Genomic DNA, 24,117 nt, shown 5'->3' with positions numbered 1-24,117 from the left:
GGTGGTTTTAGACCATGTCGAACTTATCAGAGGAAGAGATTTGTAATCGTAAATCCATTGTCTTTTAACGAGCGTTGCACTCCTTCGCATGTTTCCGACGTACTTGCTCTATATTGTTCTAAATCCGCTAGTGTATATATTTGTGCTAACTACAGGTAAATTTTATAAAACCCTCTTGATCGGGGAAAATAGGTACGTGCGTCGATGTCTTATTGTTTTATGGGATGATACATGATTAAGTCATATGTTCTGATGAATCAGTGAAAAAATGTCATATAGGGGATTTTCAAACGGATAAGGAAATGAGAATATCATGCTAGTTCAGAAGTCACTTAAATATCTTAAGCATATGTTGTATTATAGGAGAATTTCATACAGGCAAGGAAAGGAGGTAAAATATTTGTCCGTTTAAGGAAGAATCAAGTCAGTTCAAAAGTCATTTTAATATCGCGGTCGATTTAGAAAGATGGTTATTTTTTAGTTTTAATCAATTTTGTAATAAATTTCCAATTTTTCAATTAATTTAAGCACTGACTTACAATTGTGTGTATGTTTTGAAATATTTCAAAGAGGTTGTTTGGAAAATCCTGAATTTTTGTAAATTGAATATTCAGAGGGTTTGGTCAAGACTTATCTAAAGAAGGTTAGAAAGGGAACTAGCCACTGATGGTATACGTTTCGCATATGGGGGATGGAGGATTCAGGGGATGGAGGATTCACAATTTATTCCAGATTGAGAAAGTAATTTTACATACCCTTTATGTTAGTAGATAAAAAAGTTTGGGGAGTTTCTAAAATTTCATTTCGTAGCTTTTGAAATCTGATTCGTCAATATTTTTAACGAAAGAGTTATACAGCTGTGCGGCAGAATGATTGTCGCATCCGTTTCTAATGTTAGTTCATGGGAAGTGTTAGCGCTCAAACTTTTTTTGATGTGTTTCATCATTCATTTCGTACGTGAAAATCTTCACGTCTGGTAAAGGAGCTTAAAACCTAAAATAATTGATAATGCTTTTACAATGAAAGGAAGTTAAAGGTTTTGTTTTTACATAAGAGTGATTTCGTTTACTTACTCGTCAATTTTAATTCGCAAGCTTTTACGCATTAGATTGACACAGATGTGAAGCAAGATTGGTCAGAAAGAAAGAAGGAAAATAATTTTTTGCTTGTATCAACTTAATATAACAGTAAGCAAACACTGTCCTGATATGAAATATGTGTCTGATATGAAACGGGAACACAACTGCAAAAACAAAACCTTAAAAAAAGACACCAGGTGGAGGTGCATTTATGGAAATAAATGCTCTCCGTTGTAGATTTTATATTACTTCCAATTGTTATTCAATATTTGGTTATGTTGAAGACGACACCTTGCAGCTTACTGAAAGTTAGGTTAGATAAAGAGGAGGGATAATATATTAAACATTGGGTATAGAGCCTAAAAATAAGAACAATAAGAACAATATGTCAAAAATGAAATCAGCCAAGCAGCAGCAAAAATTTACTGGTTTTTATAAACAAAAAGATGCGTGTTTTCATTAAAATTATCTCCTTGTTTCAGAAAAACGAAACAAAAAAAATTCAAATAAATAGTAGATGCAACACTAATAAAACCCGAAACAAAAAATAAAATTACTAAATATAAAGATATGGTATGGACAATAGACAATGGTGGACCCATGTTGGCAATGTTATGGCTCATGATACACTTGCAAGTTGAAAAAGGAGGTATGTATACACGGTCATATTTTTTAAAGATACTACTTCTCGTTGGGATGAAAATTTCTACGGAAATCCTAACGGAGAAATTCTATTGTCTTCAGCTCAAAATTTCCATTTGGGATGGTTTTGGAATGAATTTTTCCCTTTTAATTTGAAGTAGGGACAAAATCAAAGGCAATTTCCCCATTGTTGGTTGTTTTCCAACCAAGACGAGATTGTAGACCATTTTTCAAATTCTGACAGTTTTCAATTTGTGAATACAATTATTTACTTTATATATAAGGATTCGCCTATGGAACAGCAGCGGTTTTTCTCTACATTTTTTAAAAACATCAAATACAAATTACTTGATTACCAAATTACCAAAAGTAATTACGAGCTTGATGTATATCAGAGAATACTACCCAGGGGGGGGGGTACTTAGGCAAATGGAGGGTACGGTATGTGCCACCCTTAAGGGTACCTTTTTTGGATTTCCAAAGTCCCGCTAAGGGTCCGAAGAATCAGAAAATCGAATCTCAGTCCCACTAAGGGTCGGAAATATAGGAAAATTTCAACTATTTACCCCCGGAAATATCGAAATTTGGTCAAAAACGGTCAAATTTGTCCCGATAAGTGTCGTAAAATTCACAAAAATTTCCTTTTATTTCTCCTTTTTAGTCCCGGTAAGGGTCCAAGGGTCGAAATTCGGCCGGCACTCTCCCCTCGTCAGCTCGCAACCCTAGTACCACCCCCTCCCCCGGGCCCGGGGGGTTTACTACAACTTATAAAGCATGAAATTTCAAGTATTCATTTTGTAACTGCTCGCTAAAGGTTGACTATTTTTGCTATATTTTGCTATATTTTATTGTTTACCTCTTTTAACCATTGCATACGATATCATATATTTGTTGAAATGAAAATTGAATCCCTCATTGCTATGGTTACAGATTCGCTGACGTCATTCATGTACAGCAATGTCAAGTGTTGGGGAGGGGACACTGCACGTATTATTTTGCATAGATACCAAAATTTCAAAATTGTTTCTAGAATTAGGTAACCAAGTTTGAATGTTGATCCTCATTTTCGTATTTTCTTGAGTTAGTCGAGATTGAATTAGGTTTCTGTTCTATGGACTTGATATGGACCTATCCGACCCTTATTATACCAAAAAAAACTCAATGCGTTTCATTTTTAAGAAAATCTGTCTTTTAGTTTTTCAGAGATATATACTCGCGTTGGACGCGTAAATTTGAAATGCATTTGACATTTGACAATCTAACTAAAAGTTAACTTTGTCTCGCCATAATCGAAAAAAAAACAGGCATTTAGAATTTTCAAAACGAAAGCCTGTCTCAATAGATAAAAAATGCTGTAACTTTCGATAGAGTTCGAATTTTTTATTGGAATTGTCCTTGTTGAGAAGATATGCATAAGTGGAATATCAAAGAAAAGAAAAAAATCAAAAAATATCTGAAAATGAAGATTGAAAATGAAGAAAAAATCAACTTCTTCAATAACTACCAATCGTATGATTCCTTGATCTTTGAATATCATTATTGAAGATCAATAATGTGAACATTTTTCATTCAATCGAAAGATATGGCCCAAATTTTATCACTGATTGACTTCCGAAAGCCATAAAAAAACCTCAAAAAAGAGCCCTTTCTCAAGTCAGCCAGAAAAAGATTTTCAACCGTAATTTTTGACTGAATAGAGTTTTTTTCGCATTCATGACGCTCGAAGGTTTGAGATTTTCTGATACAAAAATGAAGATCGTAGCTCTATTCTACAAGAAGTTGATTTTCCTCTTTTTCATTTGTCATCTTCATTTTTTCATGTTTTTGAATTTTTTCTTTTTCGATGATATTCCACTCGGGATTGTCTTTTTAACGAGCTCAAAACCTCTACGTAACTCGAAACCTATCAAAAGTTATAGCCTTGTTTATCTCCGCTTCAAATTAAATTGGGACAGACTTTAGCCAAACAATAATAACTAAAAATAAAATATTCAGATCGTTGTTGGAAATTTGGCCTAGATATTCTACAATTCAATATTATGAAATTTGACTTTTGAAAAAACTTCAAATATTGTAGCTTCTTTTTACAGAAAAAACGTGTTCACTGCAATACAAAAGATGACCTTTGGACTTTAAATTGGTATTGTCCCGTTAAATGTGAACTTATCCGTAGCGTCAATAAGACAAGAAGCTTTCTATGTACAAATATATTTCATAGTAAGACATAACTTTCAATTGTGATATTGTGAAGTGTTTTTCACACAAGCCAGAATTTTATAAGTCCATGGCAAACAATCATATGCAACAGTGACAAATTTCTAAAGAGAAATGCACACTAGGTAAATACAGTCTTTTTTTATAAGAATATGAGACTCAATATTGCCAAAAACCCCAAAGAGAAACAGTATAGAAAAAACCCGGGGTACTAGGGTTGCGAGCTGACGGGGGGGGGGGCGCCGCCCGACTTTCGAAATTGGGACCCTTACCGGGACTAGAAAGGAGAAAACAAAGGAAAATTTTAAGAATTTTATGACCCTTAGCGGGACAAATTTGACCAATTTTGACCAAATTTCGATCTTTCAGGGGGTGAAAAGTTGAAATTTTCCTATTTTTCCGACCCTTAGTGGGACTGAAATTTGATTTTCTGATTTTTCCGACCCTTAGCGAGACTTTGGAAATCCAAAAAAGGTACCCTTAAGGGCGGCACATACCGTACCCTCCATTTGCCTAAGTACCCCCCCCCCCCCGGGAATGCACCATCAGAGATAATCTGGAATATTTAGTGCTTTAGAGGCTTTATGTTGTATTTATATAACCCTGTGTCACAAACCTAATGGGATCGCCTACCAACTACCTACAATTTCAGCCCTTCTCGAAATTGACTTTATTTTTCAAATTCAAAGAATTGCACTTAAAAACCATTCCTACACGTTTCATTTTTATAAGAACATCAATAATTTTTGAAGCCTTCGGATGTTCTTGACTTTTTGAGTTTTAAGCCTAAAAATATTTTTAACATGTTTTTGATTTCACCATTTTGTGAGTATTTCTGTCTATTTTCCTAAGAAAAAAGGTGTTTTATAGTTTAGGTATAAATTTATTTCTTTTTTATGATTTTTGTTGGCGAAAACAAAAATCATAAAAAAGAAATAAGTTTATACGACCTAAACTAGGTGTTTTAGGGCTCTCAAAGCCTTAAAATGTCCTTAACTTGTTCTTAACATTTTGCCCATCGAAGCCTTATGTTCTTACATAGTTTTTTCTTATAAAAAAAACCATTCCTACTTGATTTCCTGACACCAGGTCAGAAAATAGAATTTCTATCCCCATTGGGATTAAGATATAAATTTTCTTCCACCACTTTGGGAAGAAGTTCCACCGGGGCTGTCAGACAGAGGTGTACTTATGGTTATGGTCAAAGATTTACTTTAATCAAACATAGAATAAATAATTCGAACCACTGGCTGCCATTTAGCGGATATAGAGGGATTGAAAAACTTTCAATGACGAAGAAAGTTGTTTTTAATATTTGTTTAAGTCCTCAGGCTTATTTATAAGCAAAAATATACATCGGAAAAGGCTCAAATATTCTTACTTTTACGTTGAATTTATTTTATTCATTTTCCACATTCAAGATTAGAATAGAATTTTGGGTAATTCTGAAATATCATTTACCAAATTATTAGGTACAGTGGATAACGTAGCAACCAGACAATTAAGAATATGCTAAGATAATCATCATCATGGAATTTGGCAATAGAACGCCATTTTGAAAGCATTTTTAATTGTAAATTGCCAACTATCCCTAGTAAGGGTCAAGACTTTCACAAAAATGCCATTTTATGCTTTAGGTGCGAATTACATGCCAAATTTAGGTTGGACTTGAATCCTAACCTAAGAAATTCCACCCGAATACTGTTAGAATATTTTTAATTTTTGGATAGAATAGAGTAGCTTTTTCTTAAAAACTTTAATTCTACTTCTTCTTTTAGGTGGAAGTCTCGTAGGATTAGAAAAGATTGAATGCAAAGACGTTTGCAAAATGCCAATCCCTTTTGTCAAACGAAGATGGTGTCGTTTGTATTGTCCGTTACAGCCTCTCATGGTCAAAACACAAATTTCTAGGCCCCTTACGACGCCTTTCGGGAACAGCTTCCAACCACGTCCGACGTGGCAAAAAATAACATTACCAGAAGCTGTAACTAAGAAAGATGAACTAGAACCAACTACCGTCGTTAGTACCACGGCAGGACAAGGATTTCGCCCAGACCCTACTTGGGAGAGAATCACTCAACCTGTGACCACAACTGCACCAACAACAACTGTAAAAACAATAACAAAACGTATTACGTCTCCTTTAACTTCAAAACCTGAGCGGACTACGATACAGCACAGGACAACAAAAAAACGTTATTATATCAGACCCTCAAATAATGACACGTTAGAAAAAATGATGGAAGAAAATATAAACACACAGCACCTGTATTTTAAATTAGCTGGTGGTCTGTTGGCTACATGCTTGGTGATTTTTGTACTTTGTTTTTTATGGCGATCAATGAAGAAGCCGCATCGTATCTCGTTTACCGATGACCCGATCATTGTGATACAAACGGGAGAAGGCTTATCGAATATTCATCGGTAGAAAGGTTATTCCAAGGGATCAGCACTTCCTAGTTGTTCATGTGTTGTTTTTATATGCAAATTTAGTTTGTTTATGAAGTAAAAGATTACAAGTTGCTGGAGGATGTGAGGATCCATGTGCTGGTGAAATTTTGTGGTTTAATGATCCTTGATTCTTCCAAGAATCTAAACCTTCTCTTAATGCAAAATTGAAAAATATTTTTTGAGGGGATCAATTTTTCACCCTCTATAAAAAAGTATATAAAAACGGAAAAGGCTACGTACGTCCACAATTCACCATCTACGAATATGCCCTGCCAACACTCATCTTTAAAAGGAAATTTTTATGGTAAAAACAAAAAAAAAGAAACAAAAATTAGAATTATATGATTGTAATTACAACTGATGTTTATTCGATAATAATGAGACCCTTGATCACATACCCCTGTCTAAAAGCCAGAATACTTGCTCACCGGCACGTATTGCTGGTACAATCGTTGTCAGAAATAGTGTTTTTGACTCCTTTGACTCTTTTTACCGGCAAGCCACTTCAATTTTTAGGTCATTTCCACAACTCCATCATCAATATTGATATTGGGGGGAGGGGTTGGACAAACAGTTCTGTTCAGAATTGTACTTTCCAATATTTTAAATTTTTTTGTTTGATTATTCTTTCACTTAGATAGACGACTAGTTGTTATGATTTTATACCCACTAGGATAAGGAAAAAAATATTATTGACAAATTTTTGTTGTTTTTTTGTGTTCATGAGAGATACTATTTTAGCTGACATTTGAAAAATATCATATTTATTATGTTTTGTGTTTGTTTGTTTGTTTGTAATTGTAAACGAAAAAAGTGTTTTTTGTTTGTTTGTATTTTTCTGTAATACTATTTTTTTAGTCAAAAAAGTAAAATTTGTTAATGATGATGATGATGATATAAAAAGCAGAATGATTAAATATAGAAAGTATAAAATCGACAAAGTGTAAATATTATGTTTCTAAACTTTTCTTCACCCCTGAATGAATCCCACCCCGTCCTCACTCGCAATTTGGAGTTTTTGATCACCTACTTGAACTCTTTGATTTTGTTCTGAAATATTTTCATGATAAATTTTCCAATTTTTTGTGCAGAAATTTTTTTCCCGGTTTCTTTTTACGAAATATTCTTCCTAATTAATTCTAGGAATTCATGCTCAATTTTCCCCTCAAATAATTTTGTTTTTTCATTTTTTTTTGGGCCATTTTAATTTTTTATGAATTTTTCAAATTTATTTTCCAAAATCAGGAGAATACATTTTCCTCGGAGCTCCTCCTTCCCTTTTAGGTTATACAATTAGTTCCATTGTTTTATTTTTCAGGCCAGTACTTTTTTAATCCCAAAATATAAAAAGCTTTCGCTTGTTAAATAAAATCAAATTGTGCGAAAGTGAAATGATTTAAAAAGTGAAAATATCAAAAACGTTTCCCATAATAGAAAAATAAAAATATTCGAAAATTAAAACAACATATCATTAATTAAAAACAATTCTCCGAGTTCTATTAACCGTATCTATTATGATTCAAAGAGTGAAAAATATTTTTTTCCTCGCTAATTAAACCTCTGATCAATTTCTCAGGGTAGGGAAACTTTTTGAATTTTTTTTTCTATCGTCCCTTCAAACATTTAGTGGTAAAATAATCAGAAAATCTTTTGAATCACATGTTTTATGGTCATGGTTTTCTTTTGGTTTAAAACGTGTAGTATCCCAGCCGGCACACAACGCCAAAACAACGTACATTTGACATTCATAACGTCCAAATAACGTTATTTGAACGTTAAAACAACGTTGTGTGCCAGCTGGGATATGATTTGGACTTTTTTTATATTTTGAAAAAGATTTTCATCATATTTTCTTCAATACGTAAAAGTTATCTGCTTCTGGAAGCATTTTTAGCATTAAGCCTTTTTTGATGTTTTTTTGGAATTTTCATTAAAATTTAGGGTATTGCTTCAAGTGGGAATTGAAAGCAGGAAAATACTCTTAAAGATGTGGATTAGATTTCTATCGATATTTTTCATCTTAATAAGGTTAGTAATCAAACATTTTTTTAAATAAATTTTCTATGACCAGTGATGGAATAGTCTAGCATGCTAAATATTTGTGAGGGACAAATTGTAGTTTGTCAAGCTGATAATACACCCCTGTCTCACAATCTCGGTGAAAATATTTCCCACAGTAGGTATGAAAGTTTCTATCCAAATCTCCATTGGGATAGAAGTTCCATTGTTCCTAGATAAAATCTAGTAGGAGGGATGGCTGTGAAGTGCAATTTTTTCCCTTGAATTTGAATTTCGATCAATCCATAAAATGGCATTCCTAGCTTGAGTAGCAAAATTCCATGATGGTGATATTCTTAACACATTCTTAATTTTTTGGCCATTTTCATCATGGACATTCTTATAAAGTGTATTCTTATAAAAAAAGCGTGTATACGGATTCTAAATGACTCCAGTCTAGTAATGGAGCAACTTCCGATATATGACGAAAGTATTCGCAAAAGAACTTTATTTTTGAGAGAGATTTTACTTGAATTATAGGTTTGGCTCTGGTATGATCACAGAAAAAGAAATCACTCGAATATATCGTGAAGCTTTGAAAAATTATGAAAAACGTTCTGTTCCCATACGAGATGGTAAGAATTCATCTTGTGGATATGAACTTATATCCAGTCTCTTATTTCGCTTATTATGTGACTCTGATAGAGATAAAACCAAAAAGGAGTGCAATTTCCCCTCGATACGAAATCATATCAAATACTACCCCCGGTGTCAAAATGTTTAAAAAATACATTTACGCGGGCGGGGCTTGTTTTTAACACTTTGGCCAAAGCCGCGAAAATGCTGCCTTTGAGTTAGAGTGAAAGATGAAAAATCATGTAAACTCTACTAAAGTTCTCACGAAAGGGCACGTAAAAATACTTTTTTTCCCAACAGGAAAACCAGTTGAAGTTAGAATGAGGATCTCTATAAACAATATGGTTCCACGTAAAAAGTCACCAATGGTAAGGACCTAAAGGTTTAACCTTCCTGGGTTATATTTCAAAAGGTCTAGTGTAGGAGAAATTAAAAGCGACTTTGATCATGCCTAAAGTTTTCAGGGAAATAATAAAGCTTATATCTTTAACAAAAACTTTGAATATAAAAAGACCCTAGAGAAATAGGACCCTCGCGCCTCAGATGAGCGAGGCTGTTGAATTGTAGAATTGATTCTACGCGATGTTCTTAATTCGGTTGCAGCACCAAAGGGATAGGAAATTCACTATTTTCTTTCATTTGATCCGGGATTAATTTCACTTTGTCATTCCCTTACGGAAGAAAAATTACAGCAAAGTTCTTCCACATTTCATAACCTGTGACCATGCTGAAGAAAGTCATTGCACCTCCTTTCTAATATATTAAAAATCTTTAACCTTTCCAGCGCGCAACTTTTTAAATTTTCACGCTGTCAGCGCGCAACATTTTTTCAGAAAATAGACATGTTCAGTTATTTGATCATAACTCAAGAACTAGGAATCTTTAGAAAAAAAGTAAGGTATCCCTGAAAAGCTACTTAAATTCTACAACTTTTAGACCAAGTACCAATCAAAATAAAATATTCCAACAAAAATGGTAGCATCACGTAAACCACAGTTTTTTTTCACGTTTTGCGGTAATGTCACTTTTTTTGCATTTTTCACTTCTAGAGCAAAAAAAAGTGGGGGGAAGTTAATTAAAAAATCTGTCTTTGGCTATTTATCAATCTATACATCATTTTGAAGTAATATACCAAAAATCAGCATCCAGAAAAATCTGTATGTGTCACACCAGCCTCCCAAATATCGGTCACTTTTGCCAAAAATCACGATTTTCAGCTAAATTTCAGCTAATTTTGAAGTATTTTGATGATAATGTGTTTCCAGAAGCAGCTACAACATCAAAAATGGTGTAAAAGTATTCCCCAACTACCGTGAGAGGTCCTAAAGCCGACAGCCCAGCTTAATTCCGACACCCCAAATAACTGTTATGAAAAAAAATTCTATGTTTACAAACATTCCCTCTCCAAGTTGAACGATAAACTATTGCTAGAACTCTCGAAACAAAACATCTAACAAGATAGCTGTAATGTCAAGATGTCAATTAATGTAATTAAAAAGTGTGAGTTGTAAAAATAATTACCTTTTATTCTGGATCAGTTGCTCGTGTTTAAAACGATAACAACAATTTTGTAAAAAAGTGACTTGTGCGGGAAAAATACGAAACAACTTGGGCTGGTTTCCATCAAGAAACAAACGGACTAAATTGCAAAATGGCGCGAAGTTGAAAAAAGGGCGGATGCGGTAGCATTCAAGTCAAACTAAATATGGCGTGACGAAAATTTCTAGAATTCAAAGAAGTTATTAAATCAAGATCCTAAAGTAGTAGTGAAAGGTAAGTGATATAAAATTTGACACTAAGGAGAAGCATAACAATAATATAAAAATGACCACTTTAGAGGGGGGTACTTTAGGGGGGTTTTCTTTAGCGCACATCAGTAAAGTATAAAGCCTGGAATGCACGGGGACGAGGCTGCTAGCCAACAAGAATAGTTATGTTACTTTAATATTAATGGTTACATATCTTGTAACATTATGTATAGTATCATCATTTTATTTTCTTTTAATGGGCTCTACCAGAAAATGACCGTACATGAGGGGGTGGGGTGGAGAATATAGAGCAGTGGAAAATCTAAAAATTTGCCTCGTCCGGAGGGTTACACCTGTCGTCCGGTGTCTGGTTTTTAGAAAATGATATAATTTCCACTCCCGCGCCCTTAATCAGTATTTTTCCTGGAAGAACCCAATTAAGGAAACTGTGACATTTCTAACTATCGGCCGCAATATCCACTTTTGCGAGGGCGAGGGAAAAACTATTCACGAGCATTAGCTTTCGATAAACCGTTAGTAAGCCAAGGCTGACATTTTGGAATGGTTTAAAAGTGACATGATTCTTTAATTTGACTGAACTGTTAATTGTTACAGAAGATACATGTACTGCGAATACTGTAATCCATCATAGGTCTCGAAGAGTCATGCCCTTCAAGGTGTTTTAAAAGTTTGCGAATTCTCTGTTCGGAGATTTTCAAAGACATTACCTTTCACGAAAGAGGTCAACAATTATGCAAACTGCGAATGTTGGCAAAAATCTAAGCTGTTAAGCATAGTAAGTACTCTGTTCCAAAATTTACAATAATAATAACAATAATAACACTAAATTGTAATAAATAATGAATATAGTAGGGGGGAATTTGTTTTAAGTCGCTCGCTTTTTTTAGTCAAAGCACGTGTTAAATATTTCCCGTTTTCCAAAAGGGAAATATTTGTTAAAACGGGCTTTCTTCAGGTTCAGATGTCAAAACGCTTTTCGTACGCCCTGACTGACGCCCGTTTTAGCGCCTAAAGAAAGTAAATGCTCTTTTGTTGCTACTTGGTACTTTATAAGATTGAAGGTAATATATAGTCTACACAATAGACAGCTCCAGGCTTTTAGACCCTACTAGGAGCTCAATAATTAGGTAGGTATTGAAATCATCTATACTCACAATATATCCCAAATCTTAATTTTTTGAGAGCTTTCCAAAATATATACAACAGGCCTCCGTTTTCTCAAGCTAAAATCTTTATTAATTTTTGACGCTAAGATCTTTGCCTGAGACCGTCATGTTTGGCCACAAATAACACCAAAGTGTTCGAAATAAAACTAGCACTAAAGTTATTTTGAATCCCCTACCCCCCTAAAAACTTCGAGCGATTTTACAAATTTCCTCCTACTAATATATTGAAGTCCATTCACTCTAAGTGTCATTTTGCAGACTTTCTTTCATAAATCAGAGCACTGTATATTTAACGACAAAAATAATCTAAAAATTTTTCAAATTAGTGCACACTTAAAGCGAGTGGACTTTTTTTAAAGTATGAATTAACTATTTTACAATTTCCGTTTCCTGCTATTTCTGCCAGTTCGAGGTCGACAAGTGCAGCAGTGATAATCTGGCATTGAACGAATATCAATTGAATCGTAATCAGATTCTTTGAAATTAACCATTGAACACTCCAGATGGAATGGCACATTACACCCTGTACAGTATATCCATCTGTAGTGTTGACGAAATTGGGATGAGTATAAACTTTTGCAAACACCGCAGTTGTTTGTGGTGGAAGAAGACGGACCAGCATTTGCGTCGTCGACGACATCGTCGAAAACCTCATCGACATTTTCGTCATTGTCGTTGTCATGTACCAACGTTGCTGGCTCCGTTGTGGCGATGTCTTTCGGCCTGATTGGTCGACCAGGGATGATGTCTTTCTTGGAAGGGCGTTTTGGTTTTGGTTTTGCATACGCCCTCTCGTGCATCTCCTGGATCGAAACCAATTTGTCGCGGACCACATCGTTTAGAACATTTTTCGCCTCTTCCTCAGTTTCTTCCTATGTTTAAAGCAATTCAGATTTTATTAGATATATTGAATATTAACATCCTTATAATCAAAAATTAAAGGTTAAAAAATTCTTCGGTCTCATGTTCCGAGATAATTTGGGAAAGAAGTGAAAAGTCAGAGAAATTGACCCTTACAGGGAACGTTATAAAAATATTTTATCCTTTTCGTTGTTTAGTGCCTCAAGGTTCTTTCTAAATGTCTGTTTTTCTTTGTTTATCCTTATATATTAGACATCCCTCAAACGACCCTCACTGTTCCACACATAGTCAGTAACCGGTACTATATTTTTTCCAAGTGCCCTTTGCAAACACTGAACTATCTTTTGTTGTTGTATATGTTATCGATGAGGGTAACAAACTTGATGAGAATAGATAGCTTACCTTTGATGGAACTTTCGCCAAAAGAGGCGTTGAATCAAGGGGGAAAATCCCGCAGGTTCTGAATCCGCTAACTAACGACTCCGACTTTAATGTTTCATGTAGCTTGAAGAGCATAGGGGGGAATTCTTGTTTTGGAATCGGACCTGGTGGATTCTACAATGAAAGAAAAAAATTCAGATTAAAACAATAAAGAAAGCAAACCCATACATGTTTTATGTATGCAACTTTAGCATTTTGAGCTTCCATTCTGGGTAGTTTGACACCACCCCTAATATTATATCATTTTTATGCTATCACATCCCTTGTCAGTCTTTATTATAATATGCACCCTCACAAAACTTTACAAGTCAGCTTTTCATAGAGTTGTCGAGTTATCACAAGTAGTCAAGTTTTTACCTCTGTTCGCTACTCTGTGAGAATCTTTTTCCACTCAACCTTAAGTCCACGGAAAACAGCACAGTCAAGCGGTTGAGCCAAGTGGGTCGCGTTTGGAGGGAGCGCAACGAAAAGTATGTTACGCTTAACACATTCCTGAAAAAGAAGTATTTTGGTTCACATAGTATCCCTTAACTTCATTAACACTGAAGTAATATGTGTCCATACCTGTATTTTTATAACTACCGGTAACCAACATTGGCATACTTAAAAAATCAAGATTAATAAAAACTTTGCAACAAACCCAAACAAGACTATGCATCGTATTTGAAGCTGATACATAGGAGTTTCGAAGTAAGAGTAAAGCTGCGCTTACTACGCTGTACTGAAGGAAACAACGGGACAAACATTTTCGAAGGATCTTGTATCGGTCCCCTAGTTCAGTTTTTAATTAGATCTTATCATTGTAAAGATAGCTGGTATCGAATCAACATCGAAACCAATAAGATGGGGTTTGATACATACCTCAAGTACCTCGAGGGAGAAATGTGCACCAAGGTTGTCTCCGATCAAGCAAGTAGGTTTTCCGTTACTGTTTACGTGTTGCAAAAACACCTGAAACAAGCACAATATTATTTATTCTCGAATGAGTGCTTTGTACCCAAGTAAAATTATACAGCTCTACCTTTTCCAAGTGAATAGAAACAGTTACTCCTAAAACCTTGATATTCTTTTTGTAATAGATCTTTGAATCTCGTTTATATAAGTAGAAGGAACAAGCAAAAAGACAGCTTTCCTGTTAGACATAATTTTCGATGCACTTTTACTCTGAACTTAGTTTACAACGTGTTTACAACGTGGCTCTTGGAAGAGACCTGAAAAAATACAAAAATCCAAGAAGAAAATAATGTTTGATATATAATATAACTGCTTACATGAAAAAACCAATGCTCGAACGCTTGGCCATCAAACCATCCGGAATCTGTTGCTTGAAACTCGGTGCCTTTTGGTGCACCCATCGTCCACTGGCCATATACATGCACCGACTTGTAAATGACCATGGGTGGGAGGTACTTCCCAGATGCATTTCCACAATACATTACACTAAAAACAACAAAATTATACACAATTAAACTTTCGATGACGTAACAGTAACTCTTAAGATCTCTGGAATTTTACGCTTTTAGAAATGTTACTATTTTGGAAGAGCAATCAAATTAATTTTACCTTCTATTTAGCATCGACCACTGATGAGTGCCGACCAATAATGAGAACCGCGGCGTTAATTTGAAGGAATACTGTATGACGTCTATTAGCAGACCATTAGACCCCTTGGAAATAATTGGTCACAAATATTTACTAGAGGCTAACATGGCTCCATTGCCGATGTGCTCATGAATTCTCGAATCTAAAATACTTCCAAATTGGTACAGATAGCAACGTGCAAATTACCTAAATGACTGCTTGGAATGTTCCACAAGCTTTTCAACGCGGTCAAATTGTCCGCACCCAACTAAGACCCGCTGTTTCCCAGGATCATCTTGGAGATTTGTCTCGTCATAGTTGAATATATTATCGGGTTCGATATCCTTGATAGAGTTTGCAAGTTCTTTGTGATAATCCTTAAATAAAAAGGTGAAATTATTGGCCAAATATTACTTAGCTATTTGTTTTCTTAGCCCCTGCGCTGGCAATACGCAACGTTTTAATCATATCAATGTCAATAATCAATGTCAAATATTTTGCAGATTCGATGTAGAATATTATACGCCAAAGCCAAAGTTTTCTAGTTCTTATAAAAATGCGTGTAATTAATAAACATACTATGATATTTGAAATCTTTGTGGCAAGAAATTTTTGCGAAATTACAAACTTATTATTTCTGATGAGTGATTTAAAAAGAGACTTAGAAGCAGCAACGAGCCTAGTTTTTTAGATTACTTGTATTTCATAGAATATGTGCTGATATTTTTGGAAACAGCTGAACGAAAACAAAGCAAAAACTTTTAATTTCCACTGTATGAGAAAATACAGGTAAAATTTTATCCAACCTCATAATTTGCGAATTTGAATTCCCACTAAATATTTCATTAAGTTAAACTCACGAAATTAAATGACTGATTTCACTCGCGAATTTTTCTGACCGCAAAAATTCCTGACAACAAAGAATCCAAATAAATTCTGGTCTGGTTTTATACTCGTCGATGCTGTTTGGAAGATATGTTTTCGAAAACGTAATATTCGCACATACCTTCAAAATATCTCTTGTAACGACACATCGTTTGCCTTTGACTTTATCAGCGGTTCGTAACGTGACTTTATTTCGCGATTGAAATCCTCTCAACCATTTCGGACCGGGCAGATTTTTCATTTGTTGTAGACATAAGGGATTTCTGTTCATTTTTATCAAGTATTTTTGCACGAGTTCCCTGAACTCGAGCGATGTTAACGGCATCTTCCATTTCGCGAAGTAATTCAGTATCTAGTGTTAGAGAAAATTAATTTTTACATATCTAATAGTCGAACGTGCGCAACGCACTGGGCTCAACTTCAGTGCCTTCAAACTAATCATAGGCCCAATTGTAGAACCCCAGATATTCACCCAAGGAACAAGTGTGCAAAATTTCAGCCAAATCAAACAATTTTTGAAGTCTCCAGGCTGCCCCAAAGTTTCAGCCTCGTTTTGGAGAAAAACTCGTCCCCAGGCCCCAAAAATCAAAATTTTTAATGAAAAAATTCCTCCAGATATTCACCCAAGGAACAAGTGTGCCAAATTTCAGCCAAATCGAACAATTTTTGAAGTCTCCAGGCTGCCCTAAAGTTTTTGTGACAGACAGACAGACAGACAGACACACACACGCACGCACACACAGACAGACAGACATAGTCAGATTGTAGCTCGACTGAAGTTGAGAATTATACACTTTTCTAAAAAAAAATTAATTTGAAAAAAGGAGGAAAACTATAGATATTTCTCTTGAAATGCAGTAATTCCATCTCCATTTACGACGAAGATTTCATATATGTATATAAGGTCTCGCCTTTTCTTACGTGGGAAGCGAAGATTTCATTCTGGCCATTCACGGTCTTAAAATTCAAGAAATTATTTCGGTCAGCCAAACTTGTATAAAATAAATCATTAAGTATACAACTTCCTCAAGACTTATACAAAGCGTGCAGTTATCGAATCCCGACATTTTCGTACTGGAAATAATAGATTTTCTAAAACCATCGGGATCTCATAGAAGACTTCATTCCCATTGAGAGAAAAGTACCATAGGGCACTGAGACAGGGGTGTAAAAATCATCGTAGCGTATCACCATATATCAAAATCAAATATGAAGAAATTAGAAATAATATTTCACGAGTTTTCATAACTATCATCTAGCCTTTTTTCATTCGGTGTTCGGTTGGTTTTTGGAGCACTCAATTTCGTTTGCCTAATTTACAACGTAAGTATGTCATACATAATTTACTTACTACGACAAAGCGTTGTTCTTCGGCACGTGTAAGAATCGTAGGGGCCCCTTTATCTCCCGAACTGCTCACACCACTGTTTCTTTCGCTTAAGGTAGATCTTGGTATGAAAAAGTCTTTTGCAGCTTGGGTAATCGAAGAGCCAGCTCTTATTGCTTCCAAAGCATTTGCGCTTTTTTGCTCCCTTTCTTCTTTTGACGGCCCAAACGTCCGTGGCATTCTACAAAAATCATTAAGTTTACCTTCAATCAAACCTGTTCGCTCTGGCTCGGGACCTCAGAAAAAGGTCGGTCATATTCGACAGGGAGAGAGCTCTTAGGACTCTTTTAAATTTCGATTATATTTCCATTACAATACTTTATGAGCAAAGTTATTATCGCAAAGACTTTATTAATAGAAAAGAATATAGTAAAACCCCTCCACCTGCAGCTAAAAAATTAGATTTTTAGTTAAAGCAGACCAGGTAATTTAAACCCTTGTTCGTTGCCACAACACGATGAAAAAAGTTGCTAAAATAGGTGAATTGTAACGGGTTTTCCATACCCCCCGTGAAAATCAAGTCAAATGAAAAGGTCAGCCCTAGTAATTCTTTGAAAAAAAATTATTTTTTTCATACCAACCCGGGAATTTTAAAAACTTAACTGGGTCACGAGACAGGGGTGTATCAAAGAGGAAGTGAAACATTTACTTACAGTTAAAGCTAAATAGTAGAAAAAAGTTAACTTACGTGCAGGTAAAACGATGTTGTTGTCAACACTTCTTGTATCTTGAAATTGGTTTGAGTTACCATTCTCAAAAATGATGTTTTTATACCTTTCCTTTCCATGTGAAACTTGCAAACCGGTTTTCTACTCAATGCCACACAATTCATTGGTCTAATGAAAGTTACCATTCTAACTTGAATAGGGAATTGCAACCTTTTTCCCCTAACGATACGAATGCCATGCATTGTTCCCTCAAGTCAATCTTTACGATTGTCTATTTTAGGTCTTTAGATAATAAAATGAAAAGGAACAAATTTCAGCACTACACTAGCTCTTTTGCGAATCAATTAACAGCTCTCAAAGAAACATCGCCACAGCTATTAAAAGTCTTATTCGACGGGATATCTGAAACGCTGGAGTGCTATTTTTCCTGACACAATTTAATACACTCCTTCCCCGTGTCTCTTTCCACGATATGTTATGATCAGAAATTTGAATAACAAACATCGAATCAATGAGGCGGCAACTATCAACGCCCTCTTTACCGCCCATAAGTCCGGAAGTTTATTTACGGAAGGCCCGCAATCAAGCCAAGTGCAAGTGAAAAGTAATAAAAACCAGGCTTGATTACGTAACGTTTCAAAATGAGCACGCTCGTACACAGACCTCTTTTATATTTTCGCGTGCTTTGGAAAATCAAAACATCTCGTTACTTTTTATGATGCTGTTACTACTGTTGTCATTTATGACGTTGTGCATATTGCAATAAAAAAATATGTTTTGTTATAAGAAGCAATTATTGTTATTTGGTTCAATTGGTTCGATGTATCAAATCTCTCAGTTTAGTTGACACTTTGGTATCTTCGTTGCGTCACAGCGAAAGGTTTGTTTTTATTTTAGTTTGTATCTTTGAAAGACCCCATCGGCTTTAAGCTGGGCTGTCGGCTTTAGGACCTCTCACGGTATCTAAACAACACTTTCAGTCAGTATTCTTAGCTCCTGAAGCTTTTGAAGGGTATCGGCTACCGTGAAACTAGGTGGCATAGTCGGCGGCAGTTGCAAAGTTTCCAAAAACCGTAAGCCTTTTGAGGCAAACTCATTGCTATCAAATCTGGTCTCTTTTGCCCATAAGGAATGCTAAATGTCATCATAATAATTCCATGTGGCTGTTATGTGGTTCTTGCCATCATTTTGATCCATATAAGCTGTAATCAGGACATCGTTATGAGCCAAGAATTTCGGGGATCGATCGACACCGTTGCTGGTGGAGCGGAAGAAGTAGTGCAATTCAACATAAATCCAGGCTTTTAAATTCTTGGTGCTCCTTTGAAACTGAGGTGTAGAAAACACTTTGCCTGAATTGTCCACTTCCCTGCTCCAACCTGAATAAAAAGTAAAACACTGTAGTTTGGGTCGACTCCGATGGTTTGTCGAGTGGGCAAAATGACAAAAATAAATGGCATTTTTGCTAAAACAAAACACACCATATAAGATATACTTACTGGATGTTTTGCCATTATAAAAACAATGTTTCCATGAAGAAAAGTGGCCTAAACCAGTCAAAAAATCCAAGAACTTTAGCAGTAAGTTTGAAAAACCCATTTCTTGGTCGCCATCTTGATTCAGTGTTTTTATCTATCTTTTCTCCGAAATCTGCTGCCTCACCACGTGATCAAAACATTACATCACCATATATCAAAAGAAAGCTTAGAATCTCTACTTTCCGTTTCTCTTTACTTCTACGGCTAGCAAAGAAGCCAATGGGAGAAATATAGCTTAGAAGATCACTATGTCAAAAAGACGTGTATACACGTCTGCCGGAACGTATGCTCGACGTGTATACACGTCCGCTGGGCTGAAAAGGTTAAGTGAAAATATGTTAGATAGATCAATAGATCAGGAATTTGGCCTCCGATGCATCGGAATAGGTCCTACCCACAATGGAGTAGGAATCACAGCGCAAGCAGACATTGCAACCCTACAGATGCGAGCTGCCGAGCCATGGCGTATACCACGACACTCGAACTACACGGGGGAACGGATGTCCTCACAGGTGTAGAACCTCCTAAGTGTATCAGCACACTAAGTGAAAATATTTTATCGAACAGAATCCCCTATTTCTTTCAGCATTTTCACATGGACTTTTACGTAACCTTGTTCTGGGAAGATTATCGCTTGGCTTTTAACCATACTGAGAACTATACTAACCATAAAAACAATGTGGACTACCTTCCATACGATGTGCATTTGTCAGAGAAAATTTGGACACCTAATTTATATCTGGTAGAATCGAAATTTGGTTGGAAAAATGATGTACCTCAACCCAATGTCATGATTTATCTTTATCCCAATGGTACTGTCGGATTTAATTTCAGGTACGTCAAAACAACGTCGATATGACGTCCATAACGTTAGATGAACGCCCGGGGGTACTAGGTTTGCGAGGTGACGGGTATGCCCGAGCAAAAATCGAAAATCAACCCTTAGAAAAATTGGCCTTTTTGGGAACCTTAGAAAGACTTTTCACAATTCTTTTGTCGATTTTCACTCGATTTTTATCCAAATTTTGGAAAATCACGACCCCTTGAGAGAGGAAGCTTTGAACTTCGTGATTTTTGGACCCTTTCAGAGACTCAACTTTCTTTTTAATGGTTTTTGTACCCCTTTGAGAGACACTCGACGGTGTGAAAAAGGAACCCCTATGGCTTACACATAACCGGCACTTATTTTGCCTCAGTACCAACACCAACCCCCCCCCCCCCCCCCCCCCCCCCCCCCCCCCCCCCCCCCGGATGAACGTCAATCTCAAAGCAGATTCGGATTACATCATGCTGACACGTCTGCACTCTAAAGCAAATACTTACAATTTGCCCAGGTTGACAAATCGCTTTGACCTTTTTTCCTCAAAATTTTAAGATGAACATTAATTCAGCATTTGAGCGCGGTGATTGGCTAAAGCATGAACATTAAATCAGCTTTAGAGCGTGGTGATTGGCTAAGGCAAAACAAACGCACAAAAAAACATCAATCATAAACATAAACACTAGAACCGAGTCACTTTCGTTTTTGTTTTCAATCAAAAGAGAACATGGTTCTAAATGTTTTGGATGGACAACCAGATCGTTACATTCTCCATTCCCCAGTTTGGAGCAGAGTGAGGGGTTACCAGGATGGATGTTTTATAATCAGACATAACCGAATCTGGGATGAATAGAATCTGCTCCAGGCTAGATATGTAAGGGGTCTAATTTTGGCCCGGCGAACGGCGAATTTTGCATGGCCAAGACACGAAAGTAATTACAATTGACCGGTCTAAAAGTTTGGTTTCCCGTCTCAAATACATATTCAGGCTTGCTAAGAATTTGCCAGCCTAAAATCTGGAATTCGCCGGAGTTAATTCATTTATTTACAAGCATATCATAAACAATGCAATACCCAGTAATCTTCATGAAACAGGCTGTATTCTGGATGTGCAGATTCGCTAGAATATCAGCCACTGCATAAATGATGCTATTTTCAAAAACCACAACATCATTTTATTGAGTATTCGTGACAGTATTTAAACCTAAAAGTGGTCTCCATTCTATGTTTCATATAGCACACCTCCTCCTACCAGACTCGTTGGAACCCAGTCCCACTATGGAAAAAAACTGGGTAAACCATCGTCTTCAGTGGAAAAGTATACTTCAATCTTTGTCTTAGCTGAAAATATTCAAATAAACGAATCCTCGCTTCAAAATATTAGGCTAATTTTCCATCCCCACTGAATTTTTTAACTTGATCCAATGGAATTAAAATTCCCAGACATAAAAACATGATGGGAATATCACGATCCTTATCGAGTTTCAGTCCCTTACTTTCAACCCACTGGCTGAAAAAAGTACTACCGAGTCTGTGAGAAGGATGTTATATAATCTCTCATAACGCGAGAAATTCATCTAAAAAGCAAAACCTCTATTTCTTTAGGTTGAATGTTGGATTGTATTGTGCAATGCAAATGAGATACTTCCCTTTCGATAAACAACATTGCCAGATGACCATTGAGACTTGTAAGATACATTTGACTCAATCTTTACTTTTATTCAAAATCACTCAATTTCTTTAGGAAAATTTATAAAAAAATGCTCACAAAATGGTGAAAATTAGAACATGTTAAGAACATCTGCAGGCTTAAAACTCAAAAATTTAAGAACATCCAAGGCTTCAACAAAGTTCTTATAAAAGACGTGTACTGTAGAGATTTTTCTCTTTTCCAGATTCTTACAATAGTGGATACGTGAAGCTGAAATGGTCGATAGTGGAACAAGTGAAGAAACTACATATCACAGATTTTGCTAAAGTTGAAATTCACAAAACGGAAAAACCTGATGTCGATTATGGACATATTGGTAAACATTCTATAAACCTCCTGTTTTTAAAGTTTGACTTTCTAAGTAGACACTTTTTGGCTGAACCTTGGCTTTTTATCTTATTTAAGATGTCCAGCTCAATGATTTAAGAACATATAAAGTCCAGAAATTGTTAATGTAGCTTGAGAGATTTGGTATAATGAAGCCATTTCCCTCTTTTTGATTTTTCTGTTGTTTTTTTAATTTATCACAGGTAAATGGGATCAACTTATCCTCAAATTAACCTTCTACCGGAATTCGAACTTATATCTGGTCCGCGATTTCTTTCCATGTTTTCTAATCGTTAGTTTATCATGGATTAATTTCTGGGTCACGCACCGAAGTACACCCGCGCGGGTCGCGCTCGGCATCACGACGGTTTTAACAATTGTTACTATGACGAATTCAGTTCGTTCCCAGGCCCCTTCGTCCGGGTTGTTTCGCTGTATTGATGTATACATGTTATGTTGTAATTTATTTGTCTTTGCGGCCCTTGGAGAGGCGGCTCTGGTCGGCATGACAGCGCCGAGTGAGAAACATGCAAATGAGAAAGAAAAGGACGAAAAAGAAAAAGCCAAAGAGAAAACTAACAAGGATAAGAAAAAAGCACAAAAGGTAACCAGATCTTGTATAGAATCTTCAAAATCTTTTGATATATTCTGTAGCAATCGCTGGAAAGTTTTTAGCTTTTTATTATAAATTAACCAAAGTGTGATCTTGTACCATTTACAAAATGCATACAGTGTATAGTGACCCTTTCACCCCTTAATCAAGTCTCAAAGTATTATCTAACTTTACAATGAAATATATTTTCACAGGTGAACGATAACCCACTCAGTTTTGACAATCCAGTTTTCAAAAGGACGGAAAGTGTGGTCAACAATGGAAATGGTATCCATAGCAACCATCAAAATGGTGACATGACAACTAAAACAAAACTACGGACCCGATCGATATTCAGGAATTCAAAAAACGCTCCTGAGAAAGAAGCAAAACCTAAGAAAACGTTCAATCCATTATTGACAAATATCAAGAAAGTTGGACCAGTGTATTTCTATACCCAGGATGTACATATTGTGGATAAAATTAGTCGTGTGTTGTTTCCAGTTTTGTTTATTTTATTCAATGTATTGTTTTTCTTTGTTATCCATATGGTGAATGAAGACACGACGATTTGATAAGTTAAGTCATTGTGAAGGAGGGAACGAACGAACGACAACAACCCTTGCTGCAAGCCTGGACATAAATTATAAGAGTGGGAGTTACCAGAGCTTTAAGTAGACCGAGCGGAGTCTCGATTACGTCATCACACCAAATAAATTTTCTTATCAATCATTTATTACGCTTTTTGAAATCATAGATCGTCACGCTATCACGCCAAAAAAGCCCAATCACATCACCAACACCGCTGGGCGTCTCTACGATCTATAGTATAATATCACGAAGTTTTTCTCATGTTGGGTACAAAATTAGACGAAAATACCCAAATAAGGAAAACATGAATGAATAAATATGAAGAACCCAATCGATGGCTTGACTTTTTGCACATTTAATCAAGTGGAAGTTACATCAGTTTAAATTTCATAAAAAAATGTGATTCGATTTCCAAAATACGTTCATCTGGATGGAGTTGAGTGAGACATTTTTCAAGACTTGAACACCGCCATCTTGAACGTTGTTTGTGCTTTCAGAGTATAACCAATACCATACGGAACCAAACTGGAAGTTGTACTACTCGCAAGGCGGGAAATCCAGTTAAATAAAATTAAACTGCCATAGATTTAAACTATTGTTAAGTAAGCAATAACTATGAAATACAAAATAATTCATTTTTCTTTTTAAGGTTAGAAAAAACATTAGAAAATATTAGCAAGTACGAATCCATTTGCCCTTCGCATTAATCTTTTCTATATTATTTTTCTTGGACTGTATATTTCATATAAAAAGATACCTA

General features: G+C 35.7%; 2 protein-coding genes across 2 annotated transcripts; both read left to right on the top strand.

The window, feature by feature from the left end:
- The first annotated feature begins 1,560 nt into the window (after positions 1–1,560).
- LOC136798776 (uncharacterized) lies at positions 1,561–6,690 on the top strand. The gene is made up of 2 exons (XM_067055444.1): positions 1,561–1,728; positions 5,714–6,690. The coding sequence occupies exons 1-2, from the start codon at positions 1,650–1,652 to the stop codon at positions 6,361–6,363; spliced, it is 729 nt and encodes a 242-aa protein (XP_066911545.1). The 5' UTR covers positions 1,561–1,649; the 3' UTR covers positions 6,364–6,690.
- A 1,594-nt stretch (positions 6,691–8,284) lies between these two features.
- LOC136798773 (gamma-aminobutyric acid receptor subunit beta-like) lies at positions 8,285–24,032 on the top strand. Its single transcript, XM_067055440.1, has 8 exons — positions 8,285–8,414; positions 8,925–9,019; positions 9,321–9,388; positions 19,903–20,150; positions 21,742–21,824; positions 22,032–22,163; positions 22,378–22,778; positions 22,982–24,032. Exons 1-8 carry the CDS (start codon positions 8,374–8,376, stop codon positions 23,339–23,341), a joined length of 1,428 nt encoding a protein of 475 aa, XP_066911541.1. The 5' UTR covers positions 8,285–8,373; the 3' UTR covers positions 23,342–24,032.
- The last annotated feature ends 85 nt before the right edge of the window (positions 24,033–24,117 follow it).

The sequence above is a fragment of the Clytia hemisphaerica genome, unplaced genomic scaffold (assembly GCF_902728285.1).
Source record: "Clytia hemisphaerica strain Z4C2 unplaced genomic scaffold, Clytia hemisphaerica genome assembly, whole genome shotgun sequence".
In the NCBI taxonomy this organism is placed as follows: Eukaryota; Metazoa; Cnidaria; class Hydrozoa; order Leptothecata; family Clytiidae; genus Clytia; species Clytia hemisphaerica.
This window is presented reverse-complemented; position numbering and strand designations above follow the sequence as displayed.